General features: G+C 34.7%; 1 protein-coding gene across 1 annotated transcript; it reads right to left on the bottom strand.

The window, feature by feature from the left end:
• Positions 1-6,848: 6,848 nt before the first annotated feature.
• On the bottom strand, positions 6,849-21,337 carry LOC115985035 (uncharacterized mitochondrial protein AtMg00810-like). Its single transcript, XM_031108011.1, has 2 exons — positions 21,250-21,337; positions 6,849-8,056 (listed from the first exon to the last, which is right to left on the bottom strand). The coding sequence occupies exons 1-2, from the start codon at positions 21,335-21,337 to the stop codon at positions 6,849-6,851; spliced, it is 1,296 nt and encodes a 431-aa protein (XP_030963871.1).
• Between the last annotated feature and the right edge of the window lie 409 nt (positions 21,338-21,746).

Here is a 21,746-nt window from a genome sequence, read left to right as displayed (position 1 = left end):
AATTCCCCTCCAAAACATTGAAGACAGATTGCGGGCAATTAGTAAATGAAATAGGGCCTGCAATTTACAAGAGAGTGCCCATTTGACAAGGGCATGAGCAACAGCATTAGCTTTTCTTTTGATCCAAAGAAAACTTAAGATCTATCAACAAAGTACAGATGTCTTGCACGAACCCTTAGTTAATTATTATCATTTTCATCTGAACACAGTGCAAGATTGAAAGATAAAAATAGTAAGGAAATTGTTTTTTTTTTAAATAAAAAATTTAAAATATTAATGAAAGAACATTTATTTTATTCTCTTAAAAAAACGTGTAATTGTGCTTATACATAAATTTTCAAACTGCACCTGTAGGGGTAAAATTCCCAAGTCAAATAACGGGTCTTGGGCCCTATACAGGGTTCAGCTACAACCAAGGAGAAAATGGGCCGCCAAAACAACTTTCAGCCCAACTCTAATAAGTCCAAACTTATTTAAAAAAGATGTCCGAGGAGGAATGTCTCCTCAGACGTGCCAAGTATGGGCCCAACATGCACCCTATCCATAATGAGGAGTCATTCCAAACAAATATTGGTAGCAGGGAGAAGAACGAGAGCATAGGATGTTAGGGGGAGACCCTAATTGCTGCATTAAATACAAGGAAACTACTTTTCTGGCCGCATTAATATGAAGAGGACATGCGAACAGTGTTACATTGGCCACTGCAACTCACAAAAAGGTAGAGTGGATGTCCGATGGGACAGGCGTTCAAGTGAAGGTCCAGATAATCAACAAGTGTAAGGCTCTTATTACTTTAAGGAGTCTATATAAGAGAAGGGCATCCCCTTGAAGAGAGGATCGGAAAAAATCCAGAAGGAAGAGAGTAAGACTATATCCTTTAATCAGGAACATAGGTGCACCCACACATATCCTCGGACTGAACATCCAGTGGGGATAAAAGAAGATATTCCTACGTTCAACCACTGCATGGCTTAAAATTAATTAACATTCACGTCGTTGAGTCCTAGTTTTGTAACCCGCTTTCTACAAATTCATTGTCTAGGGCTCTTTGGGCCAGAGTCATCTATTTGCTGGGCTTGGGCCCTAAAAACTGACCCTACAGCACCAATGTTTATTATAATTATTAAAAAAATGATATAATAAGATTTTATTATAGAATGATTTTAGTTGGCTAAATATCTTTCTAATGATTAATTGAGCAAAAGTGAATCAAAATAATTGAGCAAAATACTCATAAGTCATAACATTTGCAAATTGAGCAAAATACTCTAAAATATCTTCAAAATACCACCAAACTTCCAAAATCATCAAAATAAGTTTGAAACTTCCATGATAACAAAAATACATTCAAAACCTCCAACAAATTGAATACTTCCAAAAAAAAAAAAAAAAATCAAGGTTGTAAATGAACAGAGCTTTGTCAAATATTAAATGTTCAAGTTTGGCTTAACTTTGAACCAAACCTGTAAACAAAGTTTGAGTTTCAACTTGTCAAAAAATCAAGATGCTTGAGCTTGATTTGGCTTGATTTGATTCATTAGTCTAACCGAGCTCGAGTTTAATATCAAACGCAAACTCAAGCCCAAGAGTTTGAAATCCAATACAAATACATTATCAAGCTTATTTAGTCTAAAATCTCGATTAATTAAAGGATTAGTAAAGTATGAATTCATTTTTCAAACTCATATCAAGTTTATTACCAAGCCTATAAACCAATCTAAACCTAGCTTATCAAGTCCTATCATTTGTGAGTTTGTTCATGAACATTTGTTCTTACTTAGCCTGTCATTAATTAGATCTGCATAAAATTATGACCCTGCGTTTGGCTGCATTCATGACAATGCTTCTAAAAATATTTTCTGAAGTTGTACATAAAAGCACAGGAAAAAGAAGATCAATATCACAACTCATCAAAATTTAAACCCAAATAACCGTTATATATATAAACACGTCACTATTTCATAGAAATCCAACCAAAAATTTCTTTAGTATTTTTGTATTCATACATATTAATTCATTCCTAAAATATTTCAAAAAAAAAAAAATGTCAGAAACATCAGCGGTAGAAGAGGTCATCAAAAGAACAAAGACTCCAGTAGATTGACTGATGGGCAAGAGTGTGGAGGAGTTGCACGATGATGGGCGAGAGTAGAGAATGCAAATTCTCTGTACTACTTTTTGTATACCACTCTATATTCCACCAATCACTAATTACAATGTGTATGTTTGATTTCCATTTTAAACTTCAATTATTTTATAAGGAAAGTAAAATCAAAACGTGACAAGTAGTGTTTGGTGAAACACAGAATGGTATAAAAAAAAAATTGTACAGATGATTTGTATTTAAGAGTAGAACCAGGAATTTTGATTTGGGGAGCCAAGATAAAACTATCACATTGATTTGCACCTCAAGAGATATTAATTCAAAGTAATATGTATATGTGTGTGAGTATGTTATTGTTAGAAAATTTTAAACAATGTAATTCTTATTAGCATTGAAATTATAAGGTAAATTACAACTTAGCCACCTATGGTTTCAAACTACAAGTAAACAACTTAAATTTCAATCAAACCATAGGTTGAGAGGGAAAAACGGCATAATAGTGAAAAGGAATTTTTTTTTTTTACGTAAAAGAAGAGAGAGAGAGAGAGAGAGAGAGAGAGAGTAAATAAAATATTAATTTTATTTATAAGTTGTCAAAGATGACAACCTACTATAGCTCCATTGCTTTTTTTTTTTTTTTTTTTTTTTTTTTAATGTATAGCTCCTTTGTTGTAACTTGCATTTTGGTATTTTAGTTGTTAAAATAGCATTATAGTAGTTACACCACCCTTGTTGTGAGTGCTCTAGCAAGTTGCTACAATTTTTTATTAATTTCCTTCTCTCTCTCTCTCTCTCTCTCTCTCTCTCTCTCTCTTAGCAACACATCGAGCTGACCCAATCCTCCGATCTTGGACTTCATTAGAGCTGTGACATAGTCAGGCAGGGTCAAAAAACCTAGGACAAGCAAATGCAGCTTCTCAAGGCGCCTCCTTTGGACCTTGAAAGTAACCATTTCCAAATGGGTTCATCACTATCTGAGCTAAAAGACTAGCCAGGTTAATAACCATGCCATCTAGAGTCACATTATTGTTGAAACCAATGAAGATGATAGAGAGGTAATGAAATAGGTGACAATGGCTTTTTGGGAAGGTTTGAACTTTCTGTACCAAATGAGATTAATGGAGATTTTGCCCAAAAGATCCTTCAATTTCTTCCTTTAATTTGAGTTCTTTTGCATGGGCTTGGTGGCAATGGTGGTAGTGATTGATTTTGGGTGTGGGTTTCGTGGGTTGTTGGTTATGGTGGCAGTGGTGGTTGATTTGGGGCGTGAGTTTTGTGGGTTGGTGTTGTGGTGGTAGTGGTGCTTGATTTTGGGTGTGGGTTTTGTGGATAGGTGGCTGTGGTGGTGGTGGTTGATTTTGGTTGTGGGTTTCATGAATTTGGTGGCGGTAGTGGTGGCAATGGCAATTGATTTTGACTATGGCGGTAGGTTATGGTGATGGTGGGTTGTTGTGGCTGGGGCTAGTGGTGATGGTTCTGGTTTTGTTTTGGTTTTTTCTTCTGTAATGGGTTGTAGTTGCCATGGTGGTTATGGCTGGTGGAGTGGTGGGGGAGGTGGCTGTTTGTAGGTTTTTTGGTTTTTTTTTTAATATTATTTTACGAGTTGTTTATATTATTTTAGATGAAGTTGTAAAAATATAGAACTTTTAATATTAGGTGTATTGTAAAGTGGGTTGTTAAAATATGTTGAATGTTCAAATAGTGTGTAAAACACTTATGAATGTTTAGACCCCCAATTTACAAATTACCAATACAAGATTATAATCAAACAATGTATGTGCGGAATGTGAAAATAAGCTAAATCAAAATTGGTAAAACAATCTAAACCGAAATTAATCACAACTACAGTAGTAATTAAAAGGCAAAGATTAAGGGAAGAGAGATGCAAATACAGAGACAACACAACGATATGTTATCGAAGAGGAAATCGAAGTCATTGGCGTAAAACCTCTTCACCGCCCTCCAAGTGGTCAATAATTAACTAGAGAATAAAGTTGAGATACATGAATAGCAGAAGATTCTCCAAGCCTAATCTACTTAGTGCACCTAAGCCCTCCAAGGTTTTTGCTCCAACAAGGTTACGCCGAATCTTGTCTTCTCTAGCTTACCGGATCCCGCAATAGCCCATTGCATCAACCAAAATCAATTGGTCCCTTCTGAACTACTTCCCAAGCACCAACATATTTTCTCACAGATATGGGTATAGTGACATAAGGATTTGGCTAAATGTACATCTCAAGGATGTATAAATGGAGAGGGTGAGAGTAGAGGAATTTGGAGAATCAAATGATGAAAATTGTAAATGTGTCAATCTTGTTTTTCTCTAGAATTTCTCTCTCAAAATTCTCTCTGAATGCGTTCTACATTTCATGGGTATAAGGGTATTTATAGTAGGGTGTGTATGGAATGCGAAGAGTCAGTTACAACCAAACAAGGTGTTTTGGTAACTCAAGCTTGCGACTAGAACAAGTCGCGAGTTTGAGTCGTGAGCTAATTGTCTTGCTAGATTGGAGGTTTTGTTCAATAGTGCAACAGTTGGTGTGACCCTTCAGCTCCCCCTGCATGCTTCACACATGTGCCATTCTGGCGACTTGCCAGTCGCGAGCTAGTCACGAGATCCAATCACAAGGCTCTTCTTGATTGCACACTCTAAAACTTTTCTTCACACTCTCTCATACACTATCCTTACATGATTCTTACCTAAATACAGGATTTCTAAATGCTGAATTATAATCAAATTTGGCACGGAATAAAGCCAACAAAATGATTGAATAAATTCATTCTTACATATATAAAATAGATATTTGAGTTGTTAAAAACTATATTTTTTTTAGAAGTTTTGATGTGAATGCTCTAAAAGACGTTAATAGTGGCAGTTATGGCTAAAAGTTAGTAAAAATTAAGGGTAAAAGATAGTCAAAGTTAGGGGATAGAGCTGGCAATTTAGGAGGATAATGGAGAAGACTATTGAAAGGAATTGGGATTAGGGAGGGGCTGGTGCAAACTGCAAATGGCGTACATGTAGGGAGGGGAGCGAAACTTTGTCAAGATTTTATGTCATACCAAACACACCAAAACATTGAAAACATTTTCAAAAAAATATTCTATTCCACGCCAAATACAGCTTTAATTTGTCCTTTATGAGAATACACAACAGAAATTATTTTCCTCATAAACCATCCATTTTATCGCGTAAATAGAACTCATAAGCCATACACAACAGAAATTTTTAGTAGCAACTACTAGCAATTGGACAAGATTTTACTAAATAACTAAGGTTACCGAACTAATTCACGATCTGATACGGTGAAACCCAGACATCTACTTTCCATTTAAAAAAATAAATATATAAAAATCATGCTCCCCCTAATACTTGTTATACGAAAATTAGTTTTATTAAAAAAACATTAAAATCCAACCTTTCAAGGTATATTTTTTTAAACTAAAGCCCCAAAGTACACGATACAAATATAAACTCAATTAAATTTCTAAATTATAAATCTTTGGCTAACTTTATATTGAAGAATAAAAATAAAGTGGAAGGATGAAGAAAAGAACCTGCAGATTTTATTTGAAAGAAATTGCTTGTATACTTAATTCCAAGAAGCAGCAAAATCTTCTAGAGATCACGTCTAATGAAGCAAGCTTTTTTTTTTTTTTTTTTGGGTAAGAATCCTCTTTCCTGATATTGCTAAAACTCACTCATAAAAAATAAATAAATAAACTTGTACACTTGATAGCTCTAGTTAAAATCCTCTTGCGCTCCAATTTATAGTGTGTTCCCTCTCTCTTAGAAAGAAAAAGCACAAAAGAAAACACGTCATAGCCATCACATCATTCTCAAAAATTTACAAGCATCACACAATTAGTTGGCTGGCGAAAACATTAATTATGAAGGGCCAAACGTCAATATCTTGGCATTGCTGGGATTGACTTCTCAAGGTCTTTTGGGTGACAGGAAGAGAAACTGGATCCAAATAGAGTTGAACACATGAGCCACGCATTGTGGATGAATCATTAATGTTTACCACAGGGGGAAAAGATGATGTAGCAAGGATATGATATGGTCATGAAATCCTTACCACATAAGGCAGAAACAATACTGAATACACTATAAACTAAAGATTACCAAATGGCAATCTGATTTGGGCTCAGACTCCACATAAGATTTTCATGGAGAAAAGCGCATGCCAAGATACCATGGAGATAATGTATGGCAATGACGAAATTCAAAGTTTTCTACGGAAGAGGGCGAGCAAAATGGCAAGCATGATTTCCCAACTATATATGTGAAAAACTACACTTGGAATGTGCTAAAACTATGCAGAGAAGATCGATTGAGCAAGTAGATCAGAATGAAAGATTGAGTTCATTAAAACGACTAATCTGTAAAAAGTTCCCTTGTTTTATACAATGAAAACAGAGGCCACCATTAAGTTACATAAGTAACTAGCCATTAGAACATTAATAACAGCTTCTAACAAACTCATACAACTACTTTAAGAACTCTAGCCAATTACAATTGTAAGGAAAGAAATTTCTAGAAGAAAAGAGATATTCTCTGAAAGGAAACTTGTATTCACAAAGAAAAAATGAAAAACTAAAATAATCTTACACATTAATTTGCTATTTATACATCATAGCAATTAGTTACACGAGCCCAGAAAATTAAGCGAGAATTAAGCAAAATTAACTAACTAAAACAGAAAGTAATCTAACAGCTTAAAAGGGAAAACAAATAAAATTACAACACGTGTCCATCTAATTGCCTGAACCAAGTGCCAACAACTAAAGTTTCATTTAACAATACAGCATCGCTTTTCCTCTGTAGTTGCTTCTTTCCTTTGATAGAAAACGATGCCATTTTCTTTAATTGCTTCTGTAGATGTCTTGCTTCAGTTTCAGCACTCCCCCTCAAGTTCTGAACATCTGCTTGTTTAGTAACTTGATCTTGTGAACAAAACTTCAAGGGTTTTGGAACAAAAATATCAATAAGTCCCAACCTTGCTGCTAACCTAGTGAAAGCAGATATTCCCAAAGCTTTAGTGAAAATTTCTGCCACTTGTGAATTGCTAGCAACATGAAATGTTTTGATCATCCCTTCTTGTATCTTTTCTCTTATCAAATGACAATCAACCTCAATATGTTTTGTTCTCTCATGGAACACAAGATTAGCAGCTATATGAAGTGCTGTCTGATTATCATAGAAAACCATAGCTGCTCTTGGATGATGAACTTTCAAATCCTTGAGCAATTGCAAAACCCAAGTGATCTCACAAGCTACTGTGGCCATCGCTCTATATTCGGCTTCTGCAAATGATCTAGAAACCACCCCCTGCTTCTTTAACCTCCAATAAATAAGAGAATCTCCAAGAAACACACTATACCTAGTCAATGATCTCCTGGTATCAAGGCAGGCAGCCCAGTCTGCATCACAAAAGGATTTGATCTGCAAATCTGAACTACTAGAGAAGAAGATCCCTTTACCAGGTAAGGCCTTAATATATTGAAGTACCTTGTTCAATGCTATCATGTGTGGCTCTATAGGCAATGCAACAAACTGACTTAACCTATGCACTACATAAGTGATGTCAGGCTTGGTTAATGTTAAATACAAAAGCCTTCCAATGAGTCTTCTATACTGACTAGGATCAGCTAGAGGTGTTCCTTCATACTTGGACAATCTTAGATTTTGTTCCATGGGAAGCTTACTAGGCTTGCAACCCAAAAAACCTGTGTCCTTGAGTATTTCCAAAGCATACTTCCTCTGATTTAGGCTTATCCCTTTATCCGTTCTAGCCACTTCAAGACCAAGAAAATATCTCAATGATCCCAAATCCTTCAGACCAAATTTCTTGTCAAGAAGCTGTTTCAACTTAGTGACACAATCAGGATTATTACTTGTTAACAAAATGTCATCCACATACACTAACAAGATGGTAAAAGATGAACCTTGAGAGTGTGTAAAAAGGGAATAATCAGCTTTTGATTGCACAAAACCAATGCTTAAAATAGTTGTAGAAAACTTCTCAAACCATTTTTTTGACTTAAATAGAGATGGGAGTGTGAAGGACCTATTGTCCTTTTTGGTAGTATAAACACATTTACAGCCTGAGGCCTTGGTTGTTGCTCTCTCTCTCTCTCTCTCTCTCTCTCTCTCTCTCTGTGTGTGGGAAATGGTTAGGTTGTTTAAGAGATTAGATTGGATTAATTAGTGTTTTTCTGATTTGATTAACTTGACCCTGGACCTATGTATAAGGTTATACATACTTCTTATAAATGAAAAAAAATAGCTGAACCTTTTTATCTTTAAATTTGATTTTGCATTTGTTATTGCTGCCTTGTTGGTGATGCATCATTTTAGCCGGAATTAACCTTTTGACATAATGTTATTATGATTTATATAAATGTTGATGGGAGCATGAAGGACCTATTGGCCTTTTTGGTAGTAAAAACACATTGGCAGCCTGGGGCCTTGGTTGCTGCTCTCTCTCTCTCTCTCTCTCTCTCTCTCTCTCTCTCTCTCTCTCTTTGTGGGAAATGGTTAGGTTGTTTAAGAGATTAGATTGGATTAATTAGTGTTGTTTTGATTTTTAACTTGACCCTAGACCTATGTATAAGGTTATACATACTTCTTATAAATGAAAAAAAAAATAGTTGAATCTGTTTATCTTTAAATTTGATTTTGCATTTGTTATTGCTACCTTGCTGGCGATGCATCATTTTAGCTAGAATTAACCTTTTGACATAATGTTATGATTTATATAAATGCTATGTTACGTTTTGTAATATTCAGTTTGTTATTAGTTTCACCTGCTTGCTATTGGCAACCAAGACAATGTATTATCAGACAAGAATGATAATAATTAAATTTAATGGGAATGTCTGCCACACTTCACAGTCTGTTTAGAATTATCCACACTAATCTTCCTAACTTTGTGTCTTGGTTGCTGCCTTCATTAGGATTTGTTGTTCTAATTAAAAAAAAATTCCCTATTTTTGATCTACTGTTGTTCTGATTTTAGATTTATTGTTCTAGTTAAAATGTTTCTAATTTTAGATTGTGTTAACACACATTACACTTGAGAGAGAGAGAGAGAGAGAAATAAGTTCGATTGAGAAGGGAAAGTGTGAACAAAGAGGAAAGGAGCTAATTTTTTTGGGTTTGCTCTCCCAAAAATGACTTTGGCTAGTTAATTTAGTGGAGATGCTCTTAGTGATTAATAAAAAAGATTTGAGATTTTTTAGCAATTATTCTCATTATTTATCTTTTAGTTAAAACTTTTATCGCTTAATCTTTTTTTTTTTTAAATTACCGCTTAATTTTAATATTTAATTCTTATCCCTAAAAGCATAATCCCCTTTTTTCTACATTATCTTCTACACGCTCAGCTTACCACTCTTTGCTAAATCCTAAAATTTCTCACACTTACCGTCAGTTTATGAGGTATTTTCCTTTCTCTCATTATCGTATTCTGCATTTTCATTTAATATTCTTGTGTGAAGCTTTGGATCATTTTGGCTAGCTAGAGTGAGTATATATATATATATATATATATTTCCAGTTATCACTCTTTGTTCAACCCTATAATCTCTTACACTTTCTGCTTGTCGATGAGGTATCACTCACACACACATGCATATTCTCCTTTTTTATTTCACTTTTTAAAATTTTTTAAGAAAAGAAAAATATTCTCTCCCTTACTTTGGTGTTGACACAGAAGGATTAGGTGCAAATGGTAGGACGGTTAAGGAATTGAAGAAGTTACTTCCCTATCTCAAGTCCCGCCTTGGTACACACTACAATGTGAGTTCCAATCATTTTCTCTTATATGACATGCTTGATTTTTGTAAATGTACACCATGTGTATTTTTTCTTTTTTGTTGTCTTTGACAGTTTTTAGACCCCTTAAACAATTGATTAAACCTAGGTAATTAGCTAAGTTGTTACTTAGTCCAATTAAACAAGTTTAGGTTATCACAATATAAAAGATCAAATCATGCAAAGCAGCGGAAAATAAATAACACAAGATATGATCACCCAAGAAATTAAACCGGTAAAAACCTGGGGAGGATTTGACCTAACTATCCTCAAGGTAAAACTTGAATCCACTATCTTGAAAGAATCGAAGTTCATACAATAAGACATACAAGCCCCCACACTTGACTTCTTATTCCTACCAACCAGTAGAACTTACTGACACGACCACGTGCAAGCTCCGAATCCACGGACTCCTTCTTTCTTGGATTCACCACCAGCTACAAGCACACCCGCTTGTGTATTCTTTAAGCTTTAATGGCAGCAACTGAATTGATCATCAAGGCGTAGATAAATCTTCTCCTTGAAAACCCTAAGTTTGTGTAAAGGAAAGCTCATCTAGATCTCACAAGAGATTTACACAAACTGAAAATATAAGTAACACTAAAATGTGGCTAGGGTTTGCCTTTTATACTTAGGACAAATAAGAAACCCTAAAAACGTTTTAAAACAACTAGGGCTGAATTGGACGAATCTACAGAAAAGCATTCTGCCCGAGCTTCGATCGATCAAGCTAGGCCAAAAGGCACAATGCTTCCTGCTTTAACTCGATTCCAACTTTACATAAAATCATAACTTTGAGCTAGACTTAAACACTTATAAACACATTGTTTTGATCATGGTTTGCCAACAATACATATTAGAGTTCTAAATACATAAAATCCTAAACTTTAGAACCTAACAAACTCCCCCTTTGGCAATCCGTGACAAAACACAACTTAGAAGCTCAAAGTTTACAAAATAAAAAGCCCTTTACAAAATAATGCTCATAAACCAAATTCAATCCTAACTACTATCCATCAGTTGTAAGTGTAGATAGTAGCTTAATTGAATCAACCTGTATATTTCCTGAAACACTAAACAAAATGCATAACTGCATGTGTGGAAACAATACAAGTAAACAAAATAACTTCTTGATTTCAAACAACACACAAATAAAGACATATATCAATGAATAACTCATAAATATAAATCAATAAGCAGTTTGAAACAAGAAACAAATAAAGTACCAACAAAACATAAAACTCCCCCTAACAAGAATATCCCTACAAAAACAAGGTAAGAGCTAAAAATGCATAAGTACAAAGTGAAGCACCTAGATACAATCTAAAACTCCACAAGCTCCAACCAAAAACAAATAAACTCCCCCTGAAAACAAAAACCCTACAAAGTACTCCCCCTTTTTGTGACGGAATGCCAAAGGGCAAACAAGATATCCATCATCAAAAGGGAGGTGGTCTAAACTGCACCAACTCCGTATGCAAGACACGGATCTCATCAAGCACATCCACCAAAATTTGTCCTTGAGCCGCCTGAACGGTCAAGACATGGTCCAACGTGCGACAAATGTCTGAATCATCCGAAGCAGTCGGTGGAGGAACATCAGCATTAGCAGCAGCACCTGAAGTCTCAGCATCAGCTGTACCTGTAGAAGAGGGAGGAGGGGGAACACCACTAGATGACGCACCTCTAGGACGAGAAGGAGCAACTCTCAACTGAGCAGCCCTCTGACAAAGAAAGGTGGCACCTATGGGAGCAATCACATGAACAGGCTCACCAGATGGAAAACCATCTAGACCTAAGAAGAGAAAAATCCTATGAATGAAAATAGGATGAATCAGTGCATGCCCTACGGCAGAACTCCTATGAACCTCGTTCAAAGAACGAAGAAACAAGTGAGGAAAACTGATAGACACTCCAGAAACAAAGGCATACAAAACACACATCGCTCTAGAGGGATGGTGTGGAAGTGAGAGATAGGCCACAAGGAATGACACGCTATCCTAAAGAAGAGATAGGCCGTCTCGGTAAGCTCAGCGGACGTGATCCGAGGATCAAAACCCCACTAGATAGATGACCTAGTGATGTAAGACATGACAACGTCTAATGAGGGTGACTCATCATAGGGATAGTCAGCATCCCGAACAACTAGCACCCCAAGAGCCTCAGCCACTACCCGAGGGGTAATGGTGAACTTTACACCTCGTATCCAACTCCTAACTAGGGTGTTGGAATCATAGACGTGGCAAGAGAGGTTCAAGAAGAACTCTCTAATCAGGGTGGTCGGAGGTGGATGATCTATCTCTAAGAGAGGCAACCAACCTCTAGACTCAAAATTGGCCCTAATGGCCGGATCAAGCTCATTTAACACAACAGCTCGCTCAGAACAAATCTTACGTTTACAGTTCAAAGTGTCATAGGCTTCTCTACACTTATCATTCTTAAACAACTCAACCCTAGTGGGAGACTCAGAGGAAGTGGAAGTGGTCCTATGGGCTCTAGTTTTCCTAGGCATGGTGCTAAGATAAGGATCAAAACACAGAGTGAAAGAACAAAAAACACAAAACCATAACCAAGGGCAGACTTTAAGTTAGCACAAAAACAGAATATAGAATAAAAATCTATATGATGCATGAACAAGATTAAATGTCATGATGCATGTTCTAATGCAGCGAATTAAGTCCAAAAGGTTCAAAGTACAAACTTGGCTTGAACATTAAGATTTTAACACAAAAACCCCAAAATTTGGAAAATCACTTGATCAATTTGAAAAATATTGACGAATTGATCATTACACATGATAGAATAACAAAAATAATGACCAAATACATCAATTGGATAAGCCAATTTCATTAATTTAAGCCAATTTGACAAAATCCCCAATTCGGATCAAATTCAAAACCCTAGAATTTTCAATTTTTCAAAAACCACAAAATTAATCAAATTAAACTATAGGGAACATCATTATAGCATCATAGCACAAAAACCCATTGATCAATTTCACAAAAATAGGTTCGAATCATCAAAAACCCCAATATGTTGAAAGTGCCGAAAATACCCATGATAATGCATGAAAAATGCATGAAATCAAGAAATAAACTTGAAAAAGAGGGGCAAAAGGGACTTACCGGCTTCGAAGGACAAAAACCTTGCAAAAATCTTGAAGGAAAACGACAAAAAATGGATGGTGGAGCCTAGAGCCAACGCGGAGAGAGAGAAAAGAAGAAAACTATTTGAAAAGTAACTTTGAAAAAGTCCAATTCTGTCTTTTTAAAAACCTAATTAACAAGTTTCGATCGGTCGAAAATCAGCCTCGATCGGTCGAAACAGACAGAGACTCCCTCTCTCAAATTTAAAAAATTTCGATCGGTCAAAAAACAGAATGGACCGATCGAATTAGGCAGAGGCTCACCATATTTTTTAGGAAAAACACAATTTTTGAAAAACAAGATGATTTAACTCAAAGCATTGAAATTTAAGAACAAAAATGCATGAGTATGAGATGATATGATTTTCAAATGAAGAATTTTAAGCCCAAAATTCCCAAAAAAAAAAATTTCTTGCATTCTCCACAAATTTTCAAGCAACAAATTAAGTTTGCACATAATTCAAAGTATTTGCAATAACTTGGTTGGTTAGACCATAAACACACACAATAACATGTACAATGTTTAGCAAAGAGTAACACGTGTAGTGTGTGCAACTAGCAAAAACTTGAGATACATATGAGATGATATATGAATAGCAATCAATCATAAAGTCTACAAAATTCATCACAGAGAATTTAAAAGAGATTATCACCTAAAGAGTTACATCATATAACTCCCACATCTCCTAGATCATAAGTTTGCAATCATGTAAGTTTCTTGTATTTATGCCTCATAATATACATTCCAATTTTAAGTTCTGTGAGTTTGGCATCAAGCCTAATAGTACACACCAATTTTGATTTTAAGAATTAAAAAGTTTAACTGAGGCTTCACCTTATGTTCTTTTTGTGCATGTGCTACACTTTCTTGAGTACAAAATCTTATGATATGCACTAAGATGTTCATGATTGGCTAGTGAATAGTGGTGAGATGGTTATTTATGCCTTTCTCTAAAAGTTCAAGTCTAACATTTTAAAAACATGTGACTTCAAAATTAAGACATAGTAATCAAAAACCATAAACATCTTTCCCACACAACATGCACTACAAATCTTCAACTACTAAAGTGCAATAAATAAGCTCATCAAAACTAAACAAGGTACAAAAAACATGTTATGTGAAAATAAATTGACCAACCTTGTTCTCAAAAAACAAGAAGAATAGTGCAAAACAAAATGTGCTTCCTTTTTCTTCTTCTTTTTTTTTTAATTTTTTTTTAATAAAAATAAAAAAACACCTAGAATTAAATGCATGAATGTTATGCTATGCAAATCCTAGAAAAAAAAAAAAAAAAAAAAAAAACAAAACCAAAGAACAATGGTCACAAAAGGTAGAGCAAAAGAAGCACAAGGACCATGTCAGAAAGACTCAGTTAGGTTGAGTCTTTTGCATCCAAAACCTTTTAGATGCACCACGAGCATTGGAGTTCTTATTCACTTGAGAATGATTACCAACTCCAGGATTGGAATAAAGCTTTAAAACCTTTACCAAATCACCAATAAGTACCATAGGATCAAGTGCTTGAGGCACAAGTACTTATGGTTTGTTTGCTCTTTTAGCAGCTTGCAGATTGTAGCAATTTGGACGGATGTGTCCAGACTTTCCACAAAAATGACAAAACCATGTAGGTTTATCATGTGTCTTATCCTTAGATAGGGTAGGCTTCTTAGGCTTAGATTCTTTCAGATCAACCATAATCTTCCTAGATGATAAACCTTCTAAGGGTTTAACAACCTCACTCACAGGGGGTTAGACAGTTTCACTCACTGAAGGTTCAGAAGAAAAAGATGAAGGAACAAACTTTGTGGAATGGGGAGCGGACACAGAGATGCTATCAACATAACCTAATCCAGTTTTGTCAGAAGACGACTTTTGAACACTCAGCATTTGATCAAGTTTAGAATTAGCAGATCTAGCAACAGATAAATCAAGTTCCAAAGATTTAACTTTATCAAGCAAAAGCATGTTTTCAGTTTTCACATTGTTCAAAAGATCATTAGCATCAAACAATTTAACAAGCAAATTTTTCTTTTCAAGCTCAAGAGATTCAATTTTCTTCAGGCCAAGTTCAACATTCATAGCATCCTTTGTAGCAACTTTGCAAAGTTTGTTATAGGCCTCTTGAAGATCTGCATCTTCAGAGAGTTCCCCATCAGAAGGGTTCTCTTCAACAGATATGTTCTCATCAACTACAGCAGTAGCAGTGAAAGTAATGAAGTTTTCATCCTCATCACAATCAGACTCATGATCAGAAACTTCACCATTACTAAGGGTTACAGCCATAGCCTTACCCTTAGACTTCAAATAGGTTGGACATTCAAATTTCATGTGTCCATACCCTTGACATCCAAAATACTGAGAGACCATGGAATTGTTTGAAGATTGACCTACTCTTTCTCTAGGCTTATCATTGTTGTTAACCTTAGTGGGATCATGCTTCCTAAAATTTCTAGGTTTAGCAGTGTTTGTGCCTCTTGCCTTTCTATTGCTATTCCTAAGAAAGTTTCTAAAGTTCTTGGCAAAATAGGCAATCTCTGTAGCAAAGAGCTCATCATCAAATCTACCACCTTCAACATCATCAACTGACTTAAGAGCCATTGATTTGGATTTGGTAGTTTTGGGTAGATCTAACTCATAGGATTGAAGAGATCCTACAAGTTCATCAACAGGGATGGAGTCCACATCCTTGCTTTCAGTAATGGCAGTCACCTTGGGTCTAAAGTTTTCAGTCAAAGATCTAAGAATCTTCCTAACAATTTTAGGTTGATCATAGATTTCACCCAAGTTAAAAGCAGAATTAACAATATCATTTAATTTAGCATAGAATTCATCAAAAGATTCATCATCAGACATCCTAATGCTTTCAAATTTAGAAGTTAATTGCTGCAATTTATTTATTTTGATAGCATTTGTGCCTTTATGCACAGTCTGGAGGATATTCCAAGCAATATGAGCGATCTCAACATTTGAGATTCTCTTAAATTCCTCCATAAAAACAGTGTTAAAAATCGCATTCATAGCCTTGCTATTAAACGAAGCTGCTTCTTTTTGAGAAGTTTCCCACTCACTAACAGGAGTAGTGGGCTTCTCCCATCCGTATTCAACGGAGTTCCACACCCTCTCATCAATGGATTTCAAGAATGCTTTCATCCTTACTTTCCAGTAAGCATAATTATTCCCATCAAAGTGAGGAGGAATAACTAGAGAGTGTCCGTGTTCCATGACAACAGGGGTCAAGGATCAGCTCAGTGATCAAAGGATCAACACTAAAAGGGCTACCCGCTCTGATACCACTTGATAGTTTTTAGACCCCTTAAACAATTGATTAAACCTAGGTAATTAGCCAAGTTGTTACTTAGTCCAATTAAACAAGTCTAGGTTATCACAATATATAAGATCAAATCATGCAAAGCAGCGGAAAATAAATAACACAAGATATGATCACCCAGGAAACCAAACTGGTAAAAACCTGGGGAGGATTTGACCTAGCTATCCTCAAGGTAAACTTGAATCCACTATCTTGAAAGAATCGAAGTTCATACAATAAGACTTACAAGCCCCCACGCTCGACTTCTTATTACTACCAACCGGTAGAACTTACTAACACGACCACGTGCAAGCTCCGAATCCACGGACTCCTTCTTTCTTGGATTCACCACCAGCTACAAGCACACCCGCTTGTGTATTTTTTAAACTTTAATGGCAGCAACTAAATTGATCATCAAGGCGTAAATAAATCTTCTCCTTGAAAACCTTAAGTTTGTGTAAAGGAAAGCTCCTCTAGATCTCACAAGAGATTTACACAAACCGCAAATATGAGCAACACTAAAACGTGGCTAGGGTTTGCCTTTTATACTTAGGAAAAATAAGAAACCCTAAAAACGTTTTAAAACAATTAGGGCTGAGTTGGACGAATCTGCAGAAAAGCATTCTGCCTGAGCTTCGATCGATCAAGCCTGTCTTTCGATCAATCGAGCCAGGCCGAAAGGCACAATGCTTCCTGCTTTAACTCGATTCCAACTTTACATAAAATCACAACTTTGAGCTAGACCTAAACACTTCTAAACACATTGTTTTGATCATGGTTTGCCAACTATACACATTAGAGTTCTAAATACATAAAATCCTAAACATTAGAACCTAACAGTCTTCATCAACAATCATTTCCAATTCCAGCAATTTGGATTTTGGAGGCTATGAATAATTTTTCCATTGTATAAATTTAATTTTGAACCAAATGACAAATGGGTACTTTTTATTTTTTGTATTTTAGAATAAACCCATAAAATAATTAGTCATATATATCTATACTGATATTGATTGAAGCTATTTATTTATATATGTTTTTATAATTAGTTTTTATTTTATTTTATTTTTATCTCGTATACAGGCAAATACAAACTTTTGTATCTTATTGAAAATATATATTGTGGTAATTTTTGGAACACTATAAGGAATGTTAAATGCGGAAATTTTGTAGAGTTCTTTTATGTGAGTTTTAAATGTGTAAGGCTTGTAGTGAGCTGAAAATTTATAGATTACTTGAAAATTTTAATTAGGATGACGATGTTGACAACATATTTGTCCAATCTCAATTGTTTGGCTTGAGATTTGCTTTAGGTTGTGTTGATATTTCTATTTTGTGGCCAGATATGCGAATCCTTGATATTTCTATTTTACAAGGCCCAATGTTAACTGTGCTAGTTATTTTTAAGAGTGCATAATTATACATGTGTTAGCAACCATTGTTGTTGTTAGTTTTATAATATGATGCTTTATAGGGAGTAGATAAAATGTCAATTGATAAATTTTGGATGCATCATTCTACTAGATATATTAATGGGGTTGAAAATTTTCTTGAGTATGCATTTAAACATTCAATAAATAAAGATATGCAAAACAATTATTTGTGTGTTGATTGTAGCAATAAGTATTGTTGGATTGAGGATAAGGTCTAGTATCATCTTATACTAGAGTATCATTTTTTACTAGAAGGTCATATCTTTAACACAATCATATTGGAAATACATATTTATGTTATATACTTTCATCATATTAATACTAGCTAATAGTAGGTAGACGTGGCAAGGGCTTATCAAAAAAAAAAAAAAAAAAAGGCAGACATGGCAAGGAAAGGTAAAAGCAAAGGCAGAATCATCACACCAAAAGCTACTCAAGAGATTACTATTCTTTTTTACCAAAAACTGAATGGAGCTTGGATGACTTTTAGTGAATACCCAAGATTTGAGCTCGAAACTCTATGTGCTTGCTATAGAGCTCAACATTTTAAGCATAAGCAACCAGATGAGAAAGTGAAGAAAGAATTTGTAGAATTGGTGAAACGTTGTTATTCTGATTGGATGTTTCATATTAAAAATCCTATTTTTAAGAAGTACACAGAGAAATAAGATCATTATAAGAATGGTCCTTCCTTCATTCCTACACTCTTTTGGAAAAAGATGGTGGATAAATGGATGGATGGAGATTAGGGGGTGAGTATAAATGAAATACATGTCATGAATTCTCTCTATCTCTCTTGCACTCTCTTTAACCATTACTTGTTATTATTTTTATAAAAGCTAATATTCTAGTGTATGAATTATGTTTAATGTTTTGTTTTGTTTTTTGTTTTTTGTTTTTTTTAAGGATGGTACTAGTAGAGATGAAGGGGACAACTCAATAAATAACATGAGGGAGGTTGAAAACAGCTTGGAGGGTAACTCAGAGGAAGACTAGTATAGATCTTGTCATAATTCTAGTTGTTTAAGTTTAAAACAAGGTTTAATTTCAGGATTTCTTTGTATATTCTATATTTTAAAGTTTGAACTTATATGAATTTTTATCTTTCAATTGATCAATTTTTAGTAATTATTGTACTATCGTAACATGATAGTTAAAAAAAATATATATATATATATATATATATACATATAAAATAATTAAAAATAAATAAATAATAAAATATTTCAAAAATTATATAAAATATTATCATTGATGACATAAAAATTTGGTCATAAATAATTTTATAGTGACGACAAAGTCCCTCACAATTTATAGAATAGCGATGCCACTTAACCCCTTGCAAAAACATTTTAAGCAACAGCTTAATGTCGTCACTATTTTTCCTAACTAATTGCAAGGGGTTAGAAGCCTTCACAAATAAATTTTAGCGACGACATTATTTGTCTCTAAAAAGTATGTCGTTAATTTGAAATTAGAAAATAACTAATTGCGAGGGTATAAAGGTCCTCACAAATAGTTGTTAATGACGACTACTCTCCCTCACTAAAAATAAGTGGTCAACTTTTCTCGTCGTTTGGAAATATATTTGCGAAGGTGGATTTGTTCAATAACGACAGTAAATTGCCCTCGTAAATTATCTATTTGCGAAGGCATGGTCGTAAAACCTCTTTTAGCAACAAGAGCAAATACGACGGCCTTCGAGGGCCGCATGCCCTCGCTAATAGCCTTTTGTGATGATATTTGAATTTTTGCAGGGGCATTTTACCCTTGCTAGTAGACTCTTTTCTTGTAGTTTCTAACAAACCTGGCCCTACAAAGTACAAACTCTGAGCATCTTATTCACTTCAATTTGATATCCAAAACCATAAACATGTTTGCATTTAGCATTATGGTTTTGTGTAGGGGTATGCACAAAACTGACAAACTGAAAAAACTGATCAAATCGTTACCAAATTTTCGGTTCGGTTATGAATTTTTAAAACTGAAAATATTCGGTTTGGTTTTCTGTGGCCGGTTTGAATGCACTGAATCGACCGAAACCAAACCGAATCATAATAATATATTTTATATTAAATATATAATATTTAGGCTTCGGGCCTTCTATACATATTTGGGCTTGCTATACATATTTGGCATTTTCATTTTTTTCTTTTTAACCATTTGAGCCTTTCTTTTTTTCTTTTATATGATCCCACCTTTTCTTGCTTTTGATAGGAATCAATCATAGGATGATCCAACCTTTTGCCCGTTTTTGTGTTTTCATTTTATTTTTAGATTAAGTAACTATAATTAAACTAATTACTAATTAGATATCTAATTAGCCTAGTTAAACATAATCTAATTTAACTATTAAAATAAAAAAAATAAAAAAAAGTTAAAAACCTTACCCCACAACCCACACATTTTCACTCTCACTCTCACAGCCTCCACACATAGGCCTCCCTACGCCGGCCTTCACACGCTGACCTCCCTACACCAACCTGGTCTTTTCATTCTCACTATGACCCTCTCTCTCTTTAATTTCTCCATAATTTCCTCTCTCCTTTTTATATTTTGGGTTTGTTTGATATTGAAATCAATGCTATTTTTTCAATTTTTATATATGCATGATTTGGATGTGATTGTACCAACTCGATGAATTTGAAACAAAGAAAAATCAACCAAAGTCAAAAACTTTGTTTGGTTGCCAAGAAAATAATAGAAAAACATAAGGAAGGAAGAGAGAGAGAGAGAGAGAGAACCTGTGAGAAGCTAAGAACCTGTGAAGAGCTGAGAGAGTCGTGAGCTATGAAAGAGAGCGGGAGCGAGAGCGAGAGAGGCCCTTTTGGAAATATCTATCTCCTTAACATTTTAAACTCTCTAAGTCTAAAATGAGCTTTTATACAATATAGTGTTATTGTTTTCCAACGTTTTACAACTGTTGATACAAAATTTAATTTAATTTATCCATAGTTGATCAAGTTGTTGATTAAACTATTCTTTCTTTTGACCCCCTTTTACTATGGTGCTTGAAGAAAAAAACTATAACCAAATACTTTCTAATACTTTTTTCAACAGATATAACAATTGCAGAAATAAGTTTATGAATTTCCTTATTTTTACTCTACAGTTGTACTCAACCATAGAAAATTAAACTTTTATTTACATTTTTTAGTGACCATGGATATAAATATGTTGAAAAAACCCAAGTTTGTTGTAGTGATTCTCGTTGCCCATGATCAAAATTAGAACTCAAAGACAGAAAATGTGATCTATATAGCGCAACAAAGCTACATGCTGCAGGAGTGGTATTCAAAGTGAATGACAAGGAAAAGGAAGGTTCACTTGACATAAAATTCAAAGTGTCAGCCCTTGTATAAATGTCCATGCCTCACTTGCTTATGGCTCTTAAATTGGTTACCATGCTTGAAATGCTTTTGGTGCTTGGAACGTACGCAACCTTTGTTGAATTTCCCAAGCATCACGATAGATGATGGAACTGAAGGCCTTCTCAGAAACATCATGGTATAGGAGCAATGTCATTATCCATTTGAAGCTTATACATGCAACTATATGTTGCTTTTGGATTATCTTATCGACATGAGTGAAGATGTGGATTTGCTAGTTAGAGAAAAGATTATAGCCAATGCGTTAGGCAGCAATAAAGCAGTTGCCAATATGGTAAACAAACTTAGCCTTGAAATTGTGGAAAATAATTCCCGTTACGCTGATCTCGCTCAAGACCTTTATACGCACTATAACTAATGTTGCAACCATAATATGGCATCCTTGAGAAGTATCTATTTTGCGGATGTTTGGAGAGGCACTGCAATTATTGTTGGTCTTATAGTCTTTGGATTCACTTTCTGGAATACCATTAGGCCTTATGTAATCAAATGGATTCAGTCCACTGAGTTTGAACCTGTCATTTTGTTTAGCTTTGTGACAGCCT

This window comes from Quercus lobata, chromosome 4 (genome assembly GCF_001633185.2).
Source record: "Quercus lobata isolate SW786 chromosome 4, ValleyOak3.0 Primary Assembly, whole genome shotgun sequence".
In the NCBI taxonomy this organism is placed as follows: domain Eukaryota; kingdom Viridiplantae; phylum Streptophyta; class Magnoliopsida; order Fagales; family Fagaceae; genus Quercus; species Quercus lobata.
The sequence above is the reverse complement of the archived record's forward strand: the minus strand, read 5'-3'. Positions and strand labels throughout refer to the sequence as shown.